The sequence below is a fragment of the Crocodylus siamensis genome, chromosome 9 (assembly GCF_052110815.1).
Source record: "Crocodylus siamensis isolate JL-2025a chromosome 9, ASM5211081v1, whole genome shotgun sequence".
Classification (NCBI taxonomy): domain Eukaryota; kingdom Metazoa; phylum Chordata; order Crocodylia; family Crocodylidae; genus Crocodylus; species Crocodylus siamensis.
This window is the reverse complement of record NC_143403.1, coordinates 54,887,082-54,911,415: the sequence shown is the minus strand read 5'-3', so window position 1 is coordinate 54,911,415 and position 24,334 is coordinate 54,887,082. Positions and strand designations below refer to the sequence as shown.

Sequence of the window (24,334 nt, the reverse complement as noted above, 5' to 3'; positions counted from 1 at the left end):
CGAATAATTTCCCTGGAATGAGATGACTGACTAGTGAGCAAGATTTCCACCAATATTCCAACGCCTCTTCCAGAATCTATAAAAGTGAGCTCCTTTTTCATTCACTTATTTTGGAATTAATATTCAGTAATACGCCCTGTGAAACATCCTATTTTTTGAAGGGATATAGCAACTGAGTTGCAATATACAAGTGGGAATGAAGCAACTTGAGCCAGGTCATTTGGATGTTTAATTATGACCAATTTGTCTCTGAAACAGTTTGGGGTTTTTTAAGTTGAAAAACAATGCATGGGGGAGGGGAAATAGGGGTACAAGAACATACCCTTTTGGCTGACATCTCAGCATTTTTGCAGTGGTCCTTTCAGACATTCATGTGTCATACCTGTGGCATAAAAATGGACAGTTCTGTACTGCAACAGAATGAGGAAGAGGAGTCAGAATTGCAGATGGAGAGTCTAGTTCACAAGTTTAATGGATCAAAAAGATCTTCTCAGAATACAAGCAGGCAGGACCTTTACATCCTCTCCTTAAGATTTGCTAAAAGTATTCAAAGCGTCTCACAATCTAACACATTTATTTTTATAACTCCCATAAGGTAGAGCACAGCTATTATTTTAATTTTACAGATAAGGAACTACAGAGAGACTAAGTGACTTGCCCAAAGAGACTAAGTGACTTGCATGAGACACAAGAAGTCTGCAGCAGAGCAGCGATGTGAAACCAGGTCTCCCAAAATTTTAGACCAGTGATCTAGAGCTGGACCATCCTCCTTTAAAAAAGCCTCCAATAGTACCATGCCCTTTAATGCCAGTAGAGCACTTATTTTTGTTTCCTTTTTTTTAAAATCATTGTAACTGTCTATTGAAACTTTACCACATTTCCTTAGAAGTTCAAATAATACCTAGTTAGCTTTTGAGATCTGCAGTTGTGGATGAGGTGGTATGGCTGCAACAATCATTTTACATTGTAAGCCATCGACTCATGGATAAGAAGAATCGTTCTGTTATTTAAATCAATGATTAATCAATGACAAATATTTGAGTGGCTATGCTAATGGAGAGATGAGAATGAAGTGAAATAAGCAGGAAGTTCATTATATACATTTAGTGTACTATATTCAACATCCAGGAAAAAGCCATGTTTCAGGTAAAGACAGACTGACAAACTCCAGATCTGAAGAGGAATGTTCTGCATTCAAGAGCATGTATAAATTTATCCCAACCATGTACTTGGTCCAGTAAATGGATATCAGCCACAACAACCTTTGCTTCTTGCATATTTCCTGGACCATCAGGGCCACAACATCGCTCCAACACTATTAACTCTAGTGATTTTAGTAATGTTCTATGCACCATTGGTCAAACATTGGTCAAAACATTCAACATGGTTAAAAAACAAAAATTAAAAGATTCAGCCAGTTAACTTTTAAACTAACACTGCCATTTTAGAAATAGTTTTCTTGTGCAGCTTTACATACATATGAGTCAGAGAAGTAAAATGAAGCAGATAGACAGCGCTTAGAATATCTTAAAAAAATGAAAGAATAAATCTGATCCGCCTCAGTGGGAATAGGTTTCCGAACTTTTCCCAGAGTTTTCATTTACTTTCACATCGCAAGAAAGAGGAGCCTTTTTGCCTAAATATGTTCTTCTCCAACTATCTGGAAAAAGCATTTTCAGACATTATATTTAACAAATATTGTGCAAGCACCTCCTTTGGGAAATTGCTTTGGTATGTTTTTCTTCATCATGATCTTCAGAAAGACATCAAGAACCAGGTCTACAATGCAGTCATCATCCCCACACTCCTCTATGGATGTGAAATGTAGGTGACCTACTGCTGTCAGCTCAAGAGCCTGGAGAGGTATCACCAAGATGCCTCTGGGATCTTTTGCATCAAATGGGAAGATCCCCACACAAACATCAGCATCCTTGCTGAAGCCAACATTACCAGCACTGAGTTGGTGATCCTCAAGCACCAATTTTCTGGGACCAGACAGTGTATGCAGATGCCTGACTCTTGACTCCCAAAACAAGTGCTCTTCTCCCAATTTAGTTGTGACCCGAGATCTTGCTGCATCCTGTCCTGTGAACTACTCTCCCCTGCAAAAAGATCTGAAACTTCTGTGGGCAGATCTGTGGCTCAAGGATTAGGGTCTTAAGTCACCTCAAGACTCAATGAGCTGTGGTAGAGATTAACCTTGAATTGAGGGATTGTCAGCAGTGTAAATATTCTTGAAGTAAAGGCTGCCTTTGAGCTAGGGGTTTGATAATAGAGTTCAACAAGTGAAGAATGATGTAAACTACTACTCTAAATGAGGTTCCTTTTTGAAAAACAAACTTTTTTGAGGTTTTTTTCACCCCAGGAAAATCCCTTGCATTTGAAAATCTTGGTACACACAGAGCCCCCCCATCACTGTAAAAATGGATCTTCTCACAGTTTAATGCATTTCCCATTACAACATGCCATTGACATAAGGAAACAATACTGTTTTAATTTCAAATAATGAAAGCATTCAAACACGTTCAATATGCAAGTTTCCTTGATTTGAGCTTCCTGAATGGCTAGCCTTCATGAACTACACAAGTAGATATGAACTCTAAAAGCAAGTTCAAGCACAGTTTTCCAAGGTTAACAAAGGAATTATAAGCTTCATGCCTCCCGATGCATCACTGAAGCCTGAGGTCAACCTAACTGATTCAGTCAAGTTACACCAAAGGAATTTAAGTAGAAAACATGACCTTCTGTTTGGGTAAAGATCAAATAACCTTATTTAACTGATTTGTTTATGTCAACTGGGGGTTGTTGGAACAACTTTGAAATTGGTCACTGAGAAAGGGGAAAGCTGAGGCATTCCAGATGCAGGTGGAAAAAACATAACAAGGCTTGAAGGGATAAACCCAAAACAGGAAAATAGCTCTGGTTAGTTTGAACTAGACAAGTTTTGGAAAATTTGAAGGAAGATGTCTGGGATAAGGTGGGAAGCTGGGCTGGAAAAGATGATGCAACATTTGAAAGCCGTGTAAAACCAATGGTTGCTTACTGAAACTCAACTCAAAGGAAACGACAGTACTACTCTTAGCAATCTGCCAAAAAGATCTGCTCTGTGCTATGTAACAAAGCTAGTTCAGACATAAGCTGGATATGTTAGATGCGTTGTGTACTAAGAAATCTTAAGACAATTCCATGACAGATGCATAAAAACAGAAAGTGTTTTATGGCAACTAATCTCCAAACACATCACATTCTATACAATTACTTTCCCTTCAGAATTACTTGTAAATGTTAAGGATAGAAAGTTAGCACCTTCTAGGGAGAAGTGATTAGTGATAAGTTAACTTTTCTCCCACTGGAGGACCTCGTAACTTTTATAACTTTTTCATCCTCTTTCTTCAGCACTTGCAGGGCAATCATCCTGTCTGCAAAGGGCTGGATTCACCCTCTCACAAGATCTAGCAAAATGTAGCATGCGTGCCACTACTCCTTCCATATACGGGGTGAATGACCTGCCTTTGCAGCATTTTCTGCTGTTTGGACCTCAGACTTTAATTATGTGTGTAGCAGTCTTATGTGACTGATGAATGAAAATGCATCAGGGTGATTTTACCTTTTTTTAAAATTAATACCTCACTTATTTACATTCAGGATCTAACTCATAAGACACTGTTAACTAAGCACCTCACTTTTCCCCCTGCCATATATTTCGGCCTGTTTTATGAAATCTAAACATGGTTTCCACCTGTGCCAACCTTCATCCCTACCCACCCTCATCTAAATGCAATTCCTCTTTTTTCAGATCTACAATAGAATCATGAAGTTTGTTGCATCCTGAGTAACATTTTCAAGAAAAATAGCCAAATAATCCATCAACCCTGACAATGCTTTAAACACAGAGAAGACAGCATTTTATGCTCCTTTCACCTGAAGGCTGAATTAATTCAATCTTTGCAGGTTAGTCTAAGCTGTGTAGGTTGGAGTGATAAACAAGTGAACAGACATTCAATTTTGATTCCAGAAATGCAGCCACATGCCTGCAGTGTCTCAGGCCAGAAGCCGGGGAGCACTAGAGGATGCCTTCCTGCTTGGCTGGAGCAGACAGCTTGAGCCAAAGCTAGCCTGCTCACTTGGGGGGAAGGAGAGGTTTGTGGGGGCTGCAAAGCATCCTGGGATGCTGAAGGACTGAGAGTTAACTTGCATCTAAAGGGGGATCTGGGGCAGAAGTTCAATACACTGATTTAACCTAAATCAGTTAAGTCTGATTTTATATCCATCCAGGTTTATCTTGAACCATTTTGGCCATTTTGAAAGTAGTTTATACGCACTGAATTTCTGTTGTGTTACAGATTTAAACCAGTTTCTGATCACTTATACTGGTTTATGTCTAACTTCTGTTTAGCTGAAGTGTGCTTTGACAGCTTTATCCTTTCCCCATCTCATTTTCTACTCCCTACTGTAGTTTCCAACAGGTTACTATAAAAATTCAGCCAGATCCAGTCCTATGTTAAATTATGTGCAACACATCTGACAAGTCTGTACAAAGCTGGATGTTTATTCTACAACATTGTGTTCAAAATAAACTGTACGATGTATTCATGAACAATAACATTTTATACAAAACTTATTAAAAGCTAGGTTTTCATTCAAAAGTGCTCCACTGTTTCAGGAGTAATTACAGTACTAAGCTCACTCATCTAACAAATCCAACAGAAAAGGAGACCTCCACTTCTCTTGGGCCTTTGTGCATTATTTTTAATGCAGGATTAATTTTTAAATGAACTATTAAATTAAAAGGCTTTCATTGTAATATATGCCTGGTTTAAAATCCAGAATGGCTCTTAACAGGACAAATGCTTCTCTATAAACCAGGGGTGGGCAAATTATTTCAGGTGGAGGGCCGCTTACTGAGTTTTGGCAAGCATCAAGGGCTGCATAACAGGCAGCCAGGGGCAGATAAAAATTAATTTTTTTAGGGGCCCTGTGGGCCGGATAGAATGGCCTGGCGGGCCGAATCCAGCCCACAGGCCGCATTTTGCCTGCCCCTGCCACAGATGCTTGCAAAAACTTGAGTTTTGTATAGCCACAGTTCCAGCTAGAAATGCAGAGTGCCTAGATACAAATGCTTCTTGTGTCCCAGTTTTCCAGACGCTACTGGAGAAAAATATTTACAGCAAGTGTCATTAAACAGAAATACTTCTAAATATTTCTAACATCTTTCCTGATGACATTTGCCCACTTTTGAAGTGCTGCACAACAAGAAAAGCTATATAAGCATTAAGGGAAGATAAGATAAACATTGAGATAAAATACTGATTTCAAACAGAGCTACTGCCTCTGGATTTGTAGTGGAAAGCAAAAGGGGATGTTCAGATTCAAACAAAGATAGCCAGAGTTTTCATTGCACATCAGCTTCCAAAAAGGACCTTTTCCAGATCTGACTCAGAATGATAGAGGTCTAAAAGTCAGCATATCCAATTATATTTCCAATATATTGAGCAAAATATCACAAAAATACTTGCTGGAATGTAAGCACCAAACCAAGATTAACAAGTCACTGACTACAGATGTTATATATGGAGCTGGGCTGATCTAAAATATGAGAATTACCAATAAGCACAAATGTTGGCCATTTATTAATGAACTGTCATTCACAGCCAGTATCACAATACAATACTTTGGAAACTAGCTTTCAGGTAGGACATAGCTCAAGAAAAGGAATGCTGTGCTTAAATCAAGAGACGGAGTCAAGCACGTTGAGTTGCAGCACCGTATCTGCAGAAGCTGTGATATGGTGGGCAAGACAGGTTTCTCTGCCTCTCAGCGTGCCAGCCTCCAAAATAGGGAAAGTTACTTTTCGGACAGAAAAGTTGTGAGATCTGCTGGTACAGAACCGCAGTTCTCAGGGAGAGAAATAAACAGAGCAAATGGTCTCCAACGCAAGTACGTTCAGCTCCCACTTAAGGCAACACAATTGTATCCGCTGACTCCTGAGCTTAACTGACACCCTAAAATTGCACCATTGTTTTGGGAAGAAAAACATGCATTTTATTCAGAATTTAATTCAGTCAAGTCAGCCCAGTTCCACTTGCCTGCTTGCCTGGGGCAAATTATTATTTTGGCAGGTGAATAAAATGTTTTAGTCTCCACCTCCTGCTCATCTTCATCATCCATTAACAGTAGCGTGGTCAAGAAATGTTGGTAAATTTCCATAACTACTTTTGGAAGGCCAGGGCAAACAGAATAACCTGTTTTCAGATGGGACGAAACGGACAAAGTGGCTGCATCCAGACGAGCGCAGACGTTTGGTTCCCTGGGGACAAGTAACTGCCGCGCACCATGCGCCACAGCTACCCGTCCCCAGGGAATGTCCATGACACACGTGCTTTGGCACATAGCAAGTTACTCCAAGGGCAGTAGGAGAGGCTGGGGCCAGCTCTGTGCTGGCCCCTGCAGCCTTACCTGGAGTCCTCCCGGGCCTGCATCAGTGACAGTCCTATGAGGCAGAGGCCGGCCGGCAGCCGGAGCACGGCTCCAGATGGCCCAGCTCTGCTTTTCAGCGGCACGCGCTGCCCGTGCATGTGCTGCTTTGGTTATTTTTTTTTCCATGGGATATCCAGGGATCAAAAAAACCCACAGAAAAAACAACAACCAGAGCAGCACATGTACAGGCAGTGTGCCCTTGCAGTGCGGAGAACACCTGACTGTGCGGTACATGGCGCTGCAGACATGTTTGCCGTGCCCCATACCTCATGACCTCGCTCATCTGGATGTGCCCAATATATCCTAATTCAGGCTGGGGGGGCAGTTCATCTTGGAAAAATGAGCCACCTCCTTGCATCTGCTCATTTTAACAAAGGTGTCGAACAGCCCCTGACTGACCATCTCAGACGTCACAACTGCGTCTTCCATGATTTTGCAGCCCAACTGTAACAGAAGCACAAGAAGTGGAATAACAACCTTGTCACCATGGTAACATCACCAGACTGGGACAATGTAATATGCTGTAGCCTAGCAACTGGTGACGGGGCTACTGAGCAGCTCTGGAAATGGCAAATAGGCAAAACAGAATGAGACTGATCATCCCATGGCAAGAGAGGAGGGATGACGCTGGGTAAAGCACCACCTTCTGTGTAAAAGCTCACTGCACTGGTGCATGACTCATTTGGGAAAATAAATGCTATATCCCCCACCCTGGCAGTACAAAGAGGAGATTTATGAAGGGACTGAACACACACACACACTCTCCTGTTAGCAGGCACTGAAAATACCTTCACTAGAATCTTCTTACTTGGTAGCTGGCTGATTTCCTCCCTGCAGGAAATACAGGAGTCTAGTGTTTGCCTAGTAACATGATACCTAAGGATTATTATGAAAATAGTGCTTATAGTAACACAGCACCTTTTCTTTCAAAACACTAACCCACCACAGCATACACATGCAATAGCAGGATTGACACTCAGCCACATCTAGGACAGAGGGAAGTAGCAAGCTGCACACATGTGCCATGAAAGACAGTTCTCCCCTAGCTGCTGCTTTAATTATCTTAGTAAAATAATTTCCCTAGTCCCCTTTGGGAAACTCTTTCAAGTACAATTCATTCCAGATGCATTCCTGATACTTTGACTAAAAAGTAGGACAAAACCCGGAACTCAAAGAGACCATGAAATACCAAATGCCAATTATGGGCAGGCAGTACCTTTTTCTAAAAGTCTTAGCTGGCATTCTTCCATGGAGATTACTGTATTTTGTTATTTATCTCAAAATGAAGACTAATGATCATGTTGGAATTTATACATAGGATTCCAAGCAGTCTAGATTGTTGTCTGACTCTCCAGTTTGAACTAAAGTATCCACAGGGACTTAAAGATCATTAGAGCAGTCTTAAAAAACAAAACAAAAAACAATCACATAATTTCCTTTCATCTTCCTATGAATTTCTATTGTCTTTCTGGATACAGAGCACATGAACAATTTCCACATGTAAGTGACCTGAACGTGTTTCTTACAGGGCTCCTCATAGGGTCCTGAATTGTAGGGCTTTCCAGACAGGAACAAATCGTTGTGCTAATATCTCCTATTCCGGCTTTAGGGATAGAAATGGTTCAGTGATCTGGTCCTAATAGGGCATGAGGCTGGATTATTAACTTGCACTCTCTGCTACAGTACAAGTTAAAAATTGAGAACAATCCCTCCAGCATTCTTTAGAAAATTATATATTCATGAAATAAATAAGGCACTGGTTATTTGGAATTTGTAGCTATCTAGGAAAGGAACAGCAGCCAAACTATCCCTCACAACTCATTTGGGGGCTGATTCAAAGCCCACTGAAATCAACAGGAATTTTTCAGTTGACTTAAGTTTGAGTTTTGGATCAGGCCCTTTGACAAAATCTGGCATTTGCCTTCCTGCTGTCCATCTTTAATCTTTTTGATTATGCAGTACCTCCACCCAATGTCTCATCAGGTGCACATGCCTGACGTGTCCTCCTTTTCATGTTGAGTTTACATCACTGAAAGCTAATGTTTACTCAGAGATACTTCTGTCTAAGGATTCAGTACGAGCACCTGATTCATGCTCGATTAAAACCAGTAGCTTAACTAGGGCAGGACAACTGGTGTAGGAGCCCTGGGTGCCAACTTGGGGCATGCAAAACTAATGTCTGCCACCACAGACATGCAATCTAGCGGCCACTCTGCTGCTGGTATGAAGTCACTGCGGCCTTAATGTGTCCTGCCATCCCAGGTGTCTGGTTGCCTTGTTTTGCCTCTTATTAAAACAATTTGAATCACAACAAAATTTAAGAGATATTTACAAACAAAAAACTGAATCGCACTTTGGGGCCAAGAGAGCTAGTAATATATAGAAAGATCTTTCTTGGACCTGGGGCAACAGAATACCTGCCTGCTCTCCTGTTTCAAAAAGCTGTGCAGGAGTCAGAGCTGACTTAGTAATACGGGGAGCTAAAAACATTGTCTCCAAATATATGATAGTATAAAACAGTAAACAAGGGAGAAACATTAAGAGTTTCCTATTAGACATATGTGCTGATAAAAGAAGTCATCAGAACATAATGCAACAAGTTCATGCCTCATGTAATACCAAGAGATTTCAGTTGAATTACACCCAGGATGAATACAAGCCAGTAATGTTTGCCTTAATAATTACCAACTCTAAACACATTCTACAAAGCAACTATCAGTATATGCATTTATGAGAACCCAGATGAATTGCCTAAATGACATCATTCATATACAGAGAGAACCAACAAAAACAAAAGGAAGGGTCATTGATGTCTGAAAGCTTGTCCAATAGTTCTCCCAGCTATAGTTAATACAATAAAAGACAATCACAAAAAAAATCTTTGCCTCTCTTTATAAAAACAAACATGTAAAAACATTTCAAGTTATCAACAGCACACAAAAATAATCAGATTACCATAGTATGGGTAAGTCATAAAAAACATTTATAATTAAGTAGTATTCAAAATAGCAGGGGTTTGAAAAGGATAAATATAAATATGAACCTACAATGTTTTTCCTAAAACAAAAAGTTTGATATGGGCAAGCAGAGACCTTCATTTCCAGTCCTGTGAAGCTTCCTTATCTTCATATAGAATCTGGGCAGGAAATGCTCTGTTAAAGATTGGACCTGAAAGGGTGGGATTTGGCCAGCAGTTAAAACTTGTTTTTGGACATTTCTTGCTAAGGAAGGCCGACTGATTTCTCTGTTACCACACAAGACTGGCCAATTTAAATACCTTCTTTTTCTTAGCACTAGGTAGGCACTGTGTATGTTGAGAAAGTATAAAACTTGTAGTGGCTGAACAACTATCCTAGAAGGAAACTAAAGCACCTGAAGACTACTTTTTCTAGACACAGACTTATTTCAGTAACACAAGATGACACTTCCTGCTACCAGGAACAAATTTTCATTGCTAAAACTGGTGAAGCTTGACATTGTTAAATTACTATGTAATGCTCCACATACTGTAAAATAAGTTAAACTAAACTGGGAATGATACATCCTCATTCAAAGTATAGATATGGTAAAGGTTACAGAAACCCATAATCTGGTAGCAGGAAGCATGTGGGAAAGCCATCTGGTGAAACAAATTTCAGAAACAGCATGAAGGTCTTCTTTCACTGCCTGACAAAGAAAAAGGTACCATGTCCCCTGTGCTCATTATTATTACACACTATTCTAGTACTTCCCAGAAACAAATGAGAGGGGTCTTGTTGTGTTAGGTGTTACAGATGCATATAAAAGACAGTCCCTGATTTAAAAAACTATCTAGTCAAAACAGACAAGGTAGAAAGCAAAGGAAAAGTGGAGAATAGTTATCTCTATTTTACAGATGGGGAACTGAGACTAATTAAATCCAATGTTACAGAGAAAACATGGAATGCAGCTGGAAATGGAACCCCAATATAATACTACACAGTCAGTACCTTCACTGTAGGACCATCCTTTGGGTCTTACCCATCATACTTCAAGAAGCACATAATTATAATGAATTTTTAAGTGATACAGATATACATGTGCATCATAACCTACACTAGACTGAACCAAACCAATTCAGAGGCAGAATATTGGCAAAAGACTTATTTTTTACCTCAAGTTAGTAGTGCCTCTCTCACAGATTTATTAAAGTATCACTTGATTTTAGGGGATTGGCAAATTATGGCAGAGACAAGCAGATGGCAGGTCAGGATGGCACCTTATAAGGGCCAGTATATACATGCTTGACACCTCCAACACATGCTAATTAGCACACTAGCAGCCTTGGCGCCATGTGTATTCAGCATTTCCACATTCCAAAATGGTGACAGTGGCACTTTAAAGCTCATTTGATGAGCTTTAGTTAAAGTGCCCCGATGCCATTTTGAAGTGCGGGAAACTAAAGACACTGGCTGTTTTCTCTGAGAACTTGTGGAGGTCAAGTGAGGTTCCAGATGACTGGAAAAGGGCAAGAACAGTATCCATCTTTAAAATAGAGAAGGAGATCAGCCTAATCTCAGTGCCTGGAAAGATCACAGAGCAGGTCATCAAGGAATGAGGATGATTAGGGACAGCAAGCATGCATCAGCATGCCTGACCAATGTGACACCTCTCATCTTATCATAGAAGGACTCTACAGATGGGGGGAAAGCAGCAGATTTGATATATCTTGGTTTTAGCAAGGTTTTTGACCCCGTCTCTCACAACAGTCTCATTAACAAGCTAAGAAAATGCAGACTAGACAAAAATACTGTAAGGTGAATAAATAACTGGTTGGATAATCATGCTTAATTAGTAGTCAATGGCTCAATGTCTAGTTGGGAGGAAGTATCAAGTGGGGTTTGTCAGAGGTCTGTCCTGGGTCAGGTATTGTTCAATATTTACATGAAATAATTTGGACAATGGGATTGAATACACATGTAGCAAATTTGCAAAAGACACCAAATTGGATGGACTTTCAGATACTCTGGAGGGTAGGGCTCAGATCCAGAATGACCTGCATAGACTGGACAAATTGTCCACAGTCAATTAGATGAGAATCAGCTAGAAGTGTGAAGACATGCATTTGGGATAGAATAATTGCATGTACAAATATGGACTGGGGAATTACTGGCTAGGCTGCTGTACTGCAAAGAAAAACCTGGGGGTTACAGTAGACCATAACCTGAATGAGCCAACAGAGTGCTCTTTTTGTCAAAAAAGCCAACAGCATAGTGGGTTATATTAACAGGAGTATACTTATAGATCAAAGGAAATGATTCTTCTGCTCTATTTATGGCACTGGTGAGGCTTTACCTGGAGTACTGTGTCCACCTTTGGGGCCCACATTTCAAGAAGGATGCAGACAGAATGGAAGGAATCCAGTGGAGAGTAACAAATATGATTAAGGGCCAGATAGACAAGACTTATGAGGAAAGGCTGAAAGAACTAGGGTTATTTAGCTTGGAGAGAGAAGACTGAGGGAGGATGATTTGACAATGGTCTTCAAATAACCGAAGGGTGAATATAGAGACGATAGAGATGGGCTTTTCTCTGTGACCGCAGATGATAGGACTAGGAGCAATGGCCTCAAGCTTCAGCAGGGGAAATTTAAGTTGGAGATTAGGAAGAACTTTCTGACAATGAGGGTGGCCCAGCATTGGAACAGGCTACCTAGAGAAAGTGTGGAACTGCCATCCTTGGACATTTTCAGAAGTAGGTTACACAGACACTTGGCTATGACTGTTTAGTCAAGGGATGATCCTGCCTTGAGTAGGAAGCTGGACTAGATGACCTTGTGAGGTCCCTTTCACTTCTACTTTTCTATGATCCTGTAATGATTTCACAATACAGCCTACCTAAATTGCCTCTGCAGTTTTGAATAGATGCAATATTTTTTGTCATTCCCCATTTTTAACTTCTGGGTAACATTGCTCTGCATTGTTAAAAACAGCAATGGACTCTTACATGTAATTGTATTTCAGTGGTAGGTAAAGGACCTAAGCATGATATTAACTGTTGCTAGATATGTAACGTATGATTATACGTCTCTCATCTCAATACCTCAAATCACATTACAACCTTTAATTTAGCTGCTCAGCAATCCGGTGAAGCACGAATTTTTCCTCATCTCTAAAGATAAGGATAACCTATGTACAGGTATCTTAAAAATTGTTACATGAAGTGCATGTAGCCATAAATTTGAAGCCTATATTTTAAATTGTAAGGCATTTTTTGATTTCCCTGAGATAGCCAAGAGGTGTTGTGAAACTCAGTTGATTAATGTTTGCAAAGCAATTTGAGATGCCAGGATAGAAAAGCAATAAAGTATTATAAAAAACTGGCAAGCAAGATATTCAGTAATAAATTACAAATAAATCATCCACATTCCAATAATTTTTGTTTTGCACACACTTACAGCATTTTGTATGACACTAAAGCACAATTTTGTTGCCTTCTAATTAAAAATCCAATTAGGCTAAAAATGCTTTAAAAAGTGCAGTTAAGTTTCCTGTGAAAAAAATTGGCTCTAAAACTCCTGATTCAGCCATTATCACTCCTCTATCCCTAAAAATATTTTTATATAAATAACCTTTTATGGTACGGTTTTGGTTTAGCACTTTAATTTAAAAAGACATGTTGAAACTCTGAACCAATAATGCAAATTACTAAGGTATGAATATATGTCTGTTCCCACTTCTTCATTAGAGGTCTCTAACTGACCAAATCCAAACTTGCTTAGTTCACAAGTTCTAATAAAAATCACAGTCATGTCAGGGTAGTAGTGTGTGCGCGTGCATTTTCATTGAAAGATTATGATAGAACAGAAGCAATAATCAAATTCTGGTCAGATGTAATACACGTAACATCCTCAAAAGAAGGCATAAGGCCATTAAGACCAGATGTTACCTTACAGAGAGAAACAAAACAAATGCAGAACAGCAGCATTCTAAGACCATCACTTATTCTGATGCATAATCAGGCTTAGCTTTAAATGCAACCAGTCCCCAACCACCTGCTTCAAAACAGTAAGCCACTTGTAGTAGGCTTTATCCCATGGCTTTGGGAAGAGTCTATAGCATCTTTTATTTTTTTTTAAATAATATCTATTACAAGTTAGGAACTTTTGCATAAGTGACAAACATGAAAGAACTTTGACACTTAACAGTGTCAAAGTTATTTCAACAAACTGTTTATGTAAGGCCATGTTTGTTAGGTCTAAAAAAAGGGACTGCAGTTTCATCGCATGTTAAAATCCAGTACCAAGGCTGAAATTCTTTCTGGGACACGGACAGACTTTGCAAAAGCGAGCAAGGAGAGATAGAGAAAAAGGTTCTATGGAAGCAACAGGGAGCTGAGGGACAAAAAAAAAAGGTTAATTAGGAACTCAGAATGGCGGAGCAAAGGTCTTTGGGACAAAGACTATCAATTACTATGTTTGTACAAGCCTGAAAGAGTGGTGTCCTGACCTAGTTGAAGCTTCTAAGTGTTCCTACAATATAAATGTTACATATGGATAATCCCAAAGAATTTGGGCACAAAGCTCAAAAGAAATACAATCTTTTTTAAATGTCTTTCAGTTTATTAAGATGCCAAAAAGGTACAATCCTATATGTAATTTTTCATAATTGGCTGAGAAATGAATGTGGAAATGGAAGAGTGGTTCTGACATTGGTAGAAATCTGACTGGCACTTAACCCTCTGTGTTGGATACCAAATGTAATCTCCAGAACATCCCTCTGGTCCTAAATATTCCACTACATCGAACATTCACATCTGGCCTTGACTGAATTACCAGTGTAGGATTTAGAAAGGGGAAATTCTTTTGAGGTAGTTATATAGCCCCTGTGTTAGATCCAAGTATCTCACAAATGTTACTTATTCTAACATTAAACCTCTGAGGTAAAGAACAATTATTATGACAACCACAAAACAAGAGACACAAATGGGGAATAAATATAGAGACTGAGAAAGAGACTTGTTCAATGCCATGTTGGAAATCCATGGCAGAATGAGGAATAAAATTTTTATTTCCCCTACTCCAGATCCAATGCCTTAATCCCAAAATCATCTTTCCTTTACCCCAGAGACCCTACACAGAAAGAGGAGAATAAATAGGTACAGTTACAACTTCTGTGTCCAACTACTGATATTCTTCTGGTTCTAGTGCTGCTGCTCAAATCTTACTTCCCCTTTTTGCAACTGCTGTGTTAGAGAGGAAGAAATTCTAATCCCACTCTACTCTAAAAGGCTGCTTCTCTCCTGATCCTCGTCTTCAGCCTGAGTTTGAGGTACACCCATTGTACAGCTTCTGCTACTGCACCTGATGAAAAAGGCCTTTATATGATAGACTGATCACACTCTCATTAACACAGTCTTATCAGGACACTTCCAAACATAATGTTCAATTTTGCTCATTATCCAGAACTGGCATAAAGTTGATGAGGACAAAAATGTAACTCTTAATTTTCCAAGACAGGTTTATTTTTTAAACTAGTAAATGTAGGCTGTTTCTCACATTAGCTAAATTATGCATTTATCTAAAAATATTTCCCATTAGAAATTCTTTTTGGAACCCTCCTTTATGTAGAGGACCATAATGTAAAAATCAAGGTAAAAGGGGGGGGAAAAAATCATACAACACAAATTAATTTAAATTCATTTTCATATGTTTAGCTATTGACAAAAAATTGTTGAATGAAAAACAGCCATACAGTAAATAATAAATATCCATAATTGCAAAACTAACAACAAATTGTCACCTTGCAAACCAATTTAAAGCGTTTATTTTTAGTGTAAAAATATTGTTAAAAAACTGTGCATCTTATTAGGGACACTGAAGTATTCTGAGCAGAAATGCAGAACCGATTTGCTTTGCTTTTCTTCTGGAGGACGCATCTCCTACTCATTTGAGTTAAAACTAGTTTATGGCAGAGTTCAGAAACTTTTTGAATGATAGATTTGACTAAAGTTGTAATTGTATCTCCATTCCCCCAGCATAATGACTCACCCTGCTGAGCTGATCCAAGAGTCTTTGGTTCTGTTCAGATAATTCCTGGACGGCACGTGTTTTCTCTCGGTCTGCTTCACGAAGGTGAACCTGCTGTCTCTCCAGCTCATCCTGTAGCTGTTTCACATCACTTTCCAACTCTGACACCCTTCCTTCCCATTCTCCTTCTCTGTTCTCAAATCTTCGTCTTAATTCATGTTTCTCTTGCTCTAGATGCTGAAGGATGAAAGGAAAGAAAGAGATTATGAAAAAAGAAAAATCATAAGATGCTGTATATTATCTTCATCCCAGATATTCCTCATACTTTGTGTCAGCCACTCCCTTTCATGAAGGAATCACTAGAGGGTATTACTTCTATGACTTGCAAAGTTTTATCAGAGGCCAGCTGCAGACATTCAAGCCACTGTCTCTTCTAGTAACAGAATTATCTTTATGCTCTGTAGATCTATAAAGAAAGTAACATCTGATTTTTGCTTTAACTAAAAAGAAACAACAAAACAGAAACTGGTGAATGTCAATATGCAAAAATACAGACCATTCAGACCAATTGCTAATTTAGAGAAACATAATTCAACCTCCAAAGAATCATTTGGGGTCAACATAATAACATTGTATTTGCCTTAATGGACTTTCACATTCACAGACTTTAAAAAAACAAGTTCTATAGACACTAATACATCTTGCTTATCAAGTGATTCCCTTGAAATACAGTTGCAAATGGATACATGATTTTTCTCTTCCAGTTTTGCTACTTTGCATGGTTGTCTAACAGCATGCAGTAAACATAATTGTTTTCCACTCCAAAGGGGGCTGTGTAGCAGCAGTTGGGTAAAATGATTCCTATACATAACATCCATATGCACATATTTAGAACCAGAAATTTATAAACAGCCTTCAGTTTAGTAGGTACAGTTTTGCCTACAAAACAAGTTGTTTGAAAAAACAGCCAGTTAAATGTCTATTGGAAGTTACATATGCTGTATAGGCTTAGTTAATTGCAGGCATAATAATGGAGGATGGGCTAACCCAGAGATGGGCTAATCAGATCAGAATGCTTTCATATCATGGCCTTGTGGAAGGGCATGACATGAAAGCTAAAGTTACTATAAAGTTACAGGGACTTTTTATGGTAATATAGGCCAGGTTTGCTTGCCTATAAAATGGTCACAGAATGTAGTCCCTTCCTGTTATTCCATGGATCCCTTTGCCTGCTGGCAATCTGGTTCCCTTAAAACCCATCTTGCCAATGCTGCCTATTCCTCAATCTGGTCTTCCTTTTAATCAAGTTTGACAGCAAAGGAAAGGATCCCACTGGGCCTAGTCCTATGGTACTTCTCCACAGGAATTTTCAAAGGCACGTTCCCACATAGTGAGAAGCTCATTGCAGACGTAAAAGGACGGGGGGACTAAGCCTGTGGTGGTGGTGGAAATCACTCAGCATTCATACAGAGTGGCTTCTTTGTTGTCAGAAGTGGGGGGGAAGAGCTTCCCATGTTTCAGCTGGTCGCCTGCTGCTCTGAACATGTTGTTTCCCTTCGAATCCCTCTACCAGCTTCCTCTGGCAACAGGGCAGAATGAGAAGTCTGAACTTCAAAGCTCTGCGCTGTTTTTAACATTTCTACATTTTTGCTCTATCTCCTACTTCCTCTTTCTTGTTTTTGATTTTGGACCTTCTCCCCTTCTGCTGTCTCTGCTTGAGATTCCCACTCCACCACAGTGTAATGGGCACCTATTTTGTGGCCTTTCAAATGCTTCCTCAAAACGTACTTGTTCTGCAAACTCAAACCAAAGAAAATGCTGTCCAACTTTAGGAAATAGGATGCTCTAAGACATAATCTTTGCCATGTTGTAATTATTGAATAGAATAAGTATGGTTAAAAATGTGCCACCATTATAATTAATATATATATGGTAGTAATGCCTGGGGTTCTATTCATGGATCAGGACCATGAGAAAAACGTAACAAAGAAAGATATCTCCTGCTCTAAAGGATGCCATCTTAACTTTGGAAAAAAAAAAATCTCATGAGAAAAACTGTTTCCAACTAGTTTGATAATGTTACAAACTGCTGCAGTCTACAGGGTGTATTCTAATTTTAGCATGTGAGGGAGTTATGCATGCATATACCCACACATAAAACTGAAAATATCTTCCATTATAACTCAGTGTCTCATTTGCTGCTGTATGCTATTCAGAAAGATCCGGGGGCTTCTGCAGAGAAAAGGCTAAACCTCAGTATGATGGGTATAAGTAGTGCAAATAGATAGCAATCAAAATTCTCAGGTGTATAAGGAGATTGAACATAATTCAGAAACAAATTGTAAAGCTATATATGGGACTAAAATTACTGTATTTAAAATATTACACTCATTTACTGAAGCAAAAAAGTCTACAATAAATGTAAGAGGTACTGAAAATGGATAGCTCAGTGATTCAGGGAATGTAGTAGTACAGAAAGGCTAGAGAAAATTAGGTCTAGGTTCTCTAATGAAAGAAACTATAAAAAGGTAATGTGGAGTACAACAGCTATTTGAAACAGGAGGAATCAACCCGGATAGGCTGACTAGATTTGTGGGGGTTTTGTTTGTTTATTTTTAAACTAAACTATTTTTTTTTGGCTCAATAACAGACCTATACTGAAAAAAATCTCCATCTTTCCTTAACCTGAAGTCCTGTGTTTGATGAAGATCTCTATAGTTTTTCCATATTACTGAATGCTAACAGGAATGAAATGATAAACAGTTCTATTCTATTTTTTTTTTTTTTTGCTTTCTAGCTGCCCATTTATTTCAATAAAGAAATTAATTTTAGAAGACATTTTATTCTGAAAATGTGTTTTTTCATTCAGTTAACTGAATTAGGTCTGTCCTGACTTAAGAGATGGGAGCAAGTGGGAGCTGCCTTATTAAAAATGAGACGATACATTGCAAATTTTGGGAAAAGGACACACTACTTTCAGTGTCAGAAGCGATCAGAGGCATTAACTGTTTTAATTCCCTGGAGAAGAAAAAATGACTGACTCAGATGTACCAAAATTAAAAAAAGATCCAGATTCCATATTTAGAAATTAATTTGAATTCAGACTAGGCACTCATCTGTCAAAGGAGGCACATGTAGTGAACAACACAGCACCTCAATAACAGACAATCAAAATAGATATAACATTTCTGGACATGAACAGCTAATAGTCCACAGGGGATGGGTCAGAGGGTTTACTAATCTGTAAAGAATAAAAATAATTTTCAAAAGAGACTGTAAATTTATAATTGTAATGATGACAAAATGATAAAACTGTAAAAGCACAATTATCAGGAAAACAAAAAAAGCTAATCAGTGTACTTGCAGAGAGGAAATGGACAGAGTTAACTTCATGGAACTGTCAACCTCAACTCTGAACAATTAACTTACAGAAAATGTCTCTTAGTACATGATGTTTGACAGCAGTAAATCTGGGTGAAACTGCAGCTAGAGATTTTAAGTTGGGTCCCATTTATTGCTAACATCAAAAAGCAGCAATCAAGAATTTTACAGGGACAATACAAGACCCAGATTAGGAAATGAATCAAATGAGGAACATGTTTCTTCTTCCTCACATTGCCCACTCCAGCCCCACAGGCCTGTTTCTTTTCTCACTAGCCAATAGAAATTTTGCAATATGGTAATTTTTAGCTTAAAAAAAATCTAGAATTACAGAATCCAATTTTTAGTTGTATTTTTTTTTTGAAGTTTTACATACATGAAGAGACAGTTTCAGAGGTTTGTTTTCTCAACAAGAAAATAGAAAACAAATTCTAGTTTTGAGTGGGTGCGTCTACATGTTCATTCATATGCAGTAGTTACTGCACATTAAGGTTAGTACTTATTTAATGAAGTACTAACTAAATGCACAGTAACTTATGCTACCGTGCAGTATGGCCAGTATGTTTTTTTGTGATGCTTACTGTGCAGTAGCCTAATAGCATTGTGCAGTAGCATATTAACATGGGTTTTGACTAGCACACTACTGCGCGGTGTTTTTAGGCTACTGCACAGGAAGAGTCTTGTGTAGATATGCCCAAGAGGTAATAAAAGTAACACTAATTCGGTATCATATTTATTAGGTAAACTTATTTATCATTTATCAATATCTATAATATCCCTCGAGACAAAGAAGATAGGTTCCAATGAACCCATGAAAGCTTAGACATTCAACTGGGAAAAGTTGATAGTCATTAGAAAGTTAATCATAAATTAATGTTTTAGTTTCACCAAATACATTTTGCAACAAACCAATACTAAATGGAGTTTTATATTTTGGAATGTCAGAAAAATAAAGATGGAGCCCAGCTTCAGCAACTGTCCATAGGACGCTTTCTCTCTTTAAAGCTGTATAATCTAACCAGGAAAACCATGTTAAAACAAAGCTAACCTAACCTAACTGTTGCACTCCTACTACATTGAGTACATGAGCGCATCTGAGGAAAGTTTATACTATTAAATAATGTAATTAAGCAAAAATTTGAAAAAATCTCTCTCTCTCTCTAGGTACCATATCCAAACAGGACATTGGTGACCATGGTCTTCCACAGATCTCTTCTCTTTGACAGATACAGAATTTCCAGTTTTGACACATTCATCCACTTTGATGGACTCTTGACATAAGTCAACCTCTCTGTCTTCCACAATCTCTCCTTCCTTCAGTCTTTCCAGTTATGACCAAACTCTCGATTTCCTCTTTCCTCGTAATGTGTCCAGGAAACTCCAACGGTCTCTTTCTGACGTTAATCAGCTTCCTTCTGCAGTCTGCTCTTAACAAAATATCTTTATCTGAAGTGTGATTTGTCCAACATACCTTCAAGATGGGTCTTAAGAACCACATTTCACTTGCTTCAATGCTTTTTTCCATACTTAGCAATATTGCCCAACATTTTGATGCATACAGGAGTAGTATAACATAGGAATCCAAAACTATTAACTTAGTCTCCACAGAAAATTTTACTATTTGCCAATATCTTTTTCGTTTTAAAAAATGTGTCTTTTTCCATCCCTATTCTCCGTTTTATTTCACGATCACATTTACCATCTGATGTTATCCAGCTTCCCAAGCAGTCAAATTTATTGACCTGCCTTATCTGTTCCTTTTCCACTGTGATGTTGCATACAGGAATGAACTTCTTTGTAACTAGTATGCATTGTCGTTTTCTACAGTTGACAGTTAAACCCTTCTACTCACTTTCACTAACAATTATATCTAAAATTCCTTGCAGCTTTTCTTCTGAATCAGCTATTAAGACTGTGTCATCAGTATAACACAGGTTGTTCAAATTCTGTCTGCCAATGATCAGCCCTGGTAAATCCTTAATCTCCCTCAGTATTTTCTTACTATACAAGTTGAACAAGTCAGGTGAAAAAACACAACCTTGCCTCATGCCTCTCTTAATTTGGATGAAATCACTTAGTTAATTTTCTATCTTCACTGCTGTGGTTTGGTCCCAACAGAGGTTTCTTAAAATTCTCAAGTCTTCACCATCAACATCCAGTTCTTTCAGCATTGTCACTAACTCCTCATGCTTGACTCTATAAAAAGCTTTGGTATAATCAATAAAAACACAAGAAAAGGACTTTCCTCATTTCTATTGCCCTCTCCAAAACACCTGTACCATGAATCGAGAGTTTGGTCATAACTGGTACCATTTCTTGTACCTCAATTTTCAACAAAACCACCTTAAACTTTTGCAATCTCCAGTCTTATTTTACTTCCAATTCTCAAAATCAGGACCTTTAATAGGGTCTTAAGGTGCTTACCCCCACTAATGTTGTTGAGTGCTTACCCTCACTAATGTTACCATCAGAGCAGTAAATTCTGAAGGAGATTATTGCAGTGAGAAAGTGATTAGCTGTAATAAAGTTTTGGATTTAATAATAAACATGATAAAATTCTACATTTGGGATGAACAAATGCACAGAAAAAAAGACTATGCTACTTATAGTAGAATAATTTCATAAATCCCCATGAATTTGCAAAAGATAGGAGACTCCACAAGAAACACAGAAATATATATAGCTGTATACAGAGGGCTAGTGTATGGCAACAGCTTCAAATTAGCACTGTTCAAGCTAGCTCCAAAAGGGTGCTTCTTGAGCTTGGTCTTTTCATCTAAACCACTTGCTGGTAGAATTGGAAACTTCTGGTATAAATCTGAGCAAGGAATGGGTGTAATAGTAATTTTTATATAGTTGTATAACAAAAGTGCTCCAAGCTGCCTGCACAAGCCCTTTTATTTATAACAACTCCATTTCAATCTAAACATCAGTAAAAGGCTTAATCCACAGGGTTCCTAGCAAAAAACTCTTTCCAGCTATTCATAGGTATTGGTAAGGCAAGTAGTTCACACACATGTATCATAAGGGTTCATCTGCTGGCACACATTATACATAGGAGCCAATTGTTCAGCACAGAGTTTATGCCCTACAGCTCAGTATCTCATGTAAATTTAATTTCTGAAGTGTTCCTGAAACAAGACCTAGATACTCCCCCTTTTGTATTCCCATAATTAAAGCATACCTAGTGTTTTTCCTCCTCAGGCAGAAGCAGGACCCACTCCACAAATGTTTCAGCAAATTCTACTGCATTGTGGATTAGTACAAATATATTAAAAGTTCTTGGAGCCAGCAAAAAAAATTGAAAGGAAATTTTTTTTTTTTTTTGAGAGCATGCCTAAATTCCTAACAAATCTTTTTTCCTTCCCATCACCGTGGAAAATTTTCAGCAGATGCCTTGCTGAGGGCCTTTCCACATCTCTCTTAGGTCCCCCTTAAAATAACCATGTGCCTAGCCTCCAATGAACAAAAAGGGAAGGTACCTATGAAGAACTATTGTTGTCTAGAACAAGCACCACACATGGGAAATGTTTAAAAAAGATAGAGGGGCTGGTAAAATTAGTAACTGAAATGTCATATGTTATAGTAGGGTACAGTTTTCCCATTTTGTTATATATAGGATACACAAAACTTTGTTAAACATGGTGAAATTAAATGTCTGGATTTTCATTGTTATTAACAATAGTTCCATGTTAGGTGCTCATAAGTCTGTGGATAAAAGCTTTATCTATTATCTCTTGACATTCAAAGTATTTCATGGGTTCCTCTTACCCTCCATAGCCTTAAAACAAGAGGTCAAGGTGAGAATATCTAAAGGTTTTAGTATAGAAATTTCAGTTTGGGGAGAATTATATCTTGTAGCACATTAACTTTTAATACTTATAATAATGAGGTTATATGTATTACATATATTTGAGGGGAGAAAATGTTCTGGCAACATAACAAACATCTAAACAGAGGAGTGAGAAGGAAAGCAAAGCTGGCCTGAAATTACCTTAAAGGGGGATGGGGGGATGAGGAAGAGTGGAAAAAAATTAAGATACTGTATCACAACTGATTTTTATTCAGCTTCTTTCCAGGGTACAGCTGAAACACAGAACTTGCTTTGAAGAAAGCCTTTCCTCCATGCTTTTGAAAGCTCAGTTCTCTTTTCTTTCCTCCTCCCAACACTGGATACATTAGTGCTCAGACTTCAGGTACTTTCCACTCCAAATGCCAACACATCTCTTTCTTTTGGGCAGCTAGGTCACTCTCCAGCTTGGGTCTCAAGGCATCCTTACCTCTGGAAACCAAGTTTCTCAGCCTTCTTTAATGACCCACAACAAGGCCAAGTTTTCAGACCCACCTGTCAAGTCCACAACCCTCGGGTATCTCTGGAGCCCTGCTCTTTCCACTCCACCCTTCTGGCATGCATCTCCAAGCCAACATCTTCCTCCCACCCTGCCCTGAAGTCCACCCCATTGGTTTTCCCACCGGATTGCACAAACAACCCTGGAAATCCAGGCTGCTGCTGCTGCTGTCCCGCGGACAGCTGGAGGCCCAGGGCCTGTCTATACCACCAAAGGCCCCAAGATCTGAGGCGGGTGTTTCCCAGCCCCGCTGCCCCCCTCACCTCCAGCTTGTCGGTGAGCTCCTTGTGCATCCTCTCGTACTGCCGGCTCATGTCCTGGTTCCTCTCCAGCAGAGCCTTCCCCAGCCTGGCCGCCAGCAGCAAGTCCTTCTCCTTCTGCCTGATCAGCGAGAGCAGCTCGGGCTCCTGCCCGGCCGCCGGAGGCCCCTGCTCCGGCTCCCGCTCCCCGGCGGCGGCCAGCAGGGCCAGCTCCTCCTCCAGCGCCAGCTCCAGCTCCCCCGGGCCGCCGTGGAGCGGGGCGGAGGCGGCCGCCGCGGCCGAGCCCCGCGCGTCCCCGGCTCCCGCCGCCCCCTGCAGCTCCATGCAGCAGGCGCTGTCCGGCTCCGCTGGTGCTGAAGCGACGCCGCCCAGGCCCAGGCAGCGCGCGGACATGGCCCGGCCCCGGCGCGCTCCAGGCTGCGGGGGCAGGCGGGCGCCGGCAGCCCGCGCCTGGGGCAGCGTCTCCCTGTCCCCTCCCAGCAAGCCGGCCGGAGCGGGAGCGGGAGCGGGAGCGGGAGCCTCCCCTGCGCCCTGCGTGGAGCCGCCGCCTGCGCCGCTCCGCTCTGCGGGCTGGGCCCCGCGAGGCTGCTGGGAGCCGCCTAGCCGCCCTGCTGCCGGGCCCGGCCGGGCTCAACGCGCGCCGGGCGCCCTGCTGCTGCCGCGGACCCCGCTCTGCAGCGCCGCGCCCCGCGCCCCATCGCCGCCGAGGCGCCTGCGAGACATCGCGCTGCGGCGGCGGCGGCGGCGGCGGCGGGAGCCTCGCGAACCCGGCGGCGGCGGCGGCGGCCACCCCCCTCCTTCCCTCCCAGCGCCCTGACGACAGCAAACACCTGTTCTCCAGGGGGCTCTGATTCGCTGAGCCCGGTAGCTCCATAGCCGGG

General features: G+C 40.1%; 1 protein-coding gene across 2 annotated transcripts in view; it reads right to left on the bottom strand.

The window, feature by feature from the left end:
* The window catches only part of BICDL1 (BICD family like cargo adaptor 1), a 79,069-nt gene extending 55,223 nt beyond the window's left edge, over positions 1-23,846 (bottom strand). For both annotated transcript variants that reach the window (XM_090063168.1, XM_090063169.1), the window contains exons 1-2: positions 23,457-23,846; positions 15,485-15,700 (exon numbers count right to left, since the gene is read on the bottom strand). In XM_090063168.1, coding sequence (XP_089919294.1) covers positions 15,485-15,700; positions 23,457-23,846 — 606 coding nt within the window. The remainder of the gene's footprint in view (positions 1-15,484; positions 15,701-23,456) is intronic.
* Between the last annotated feature and the right edge of the window lie 488 nt (positions 23,847-24,334).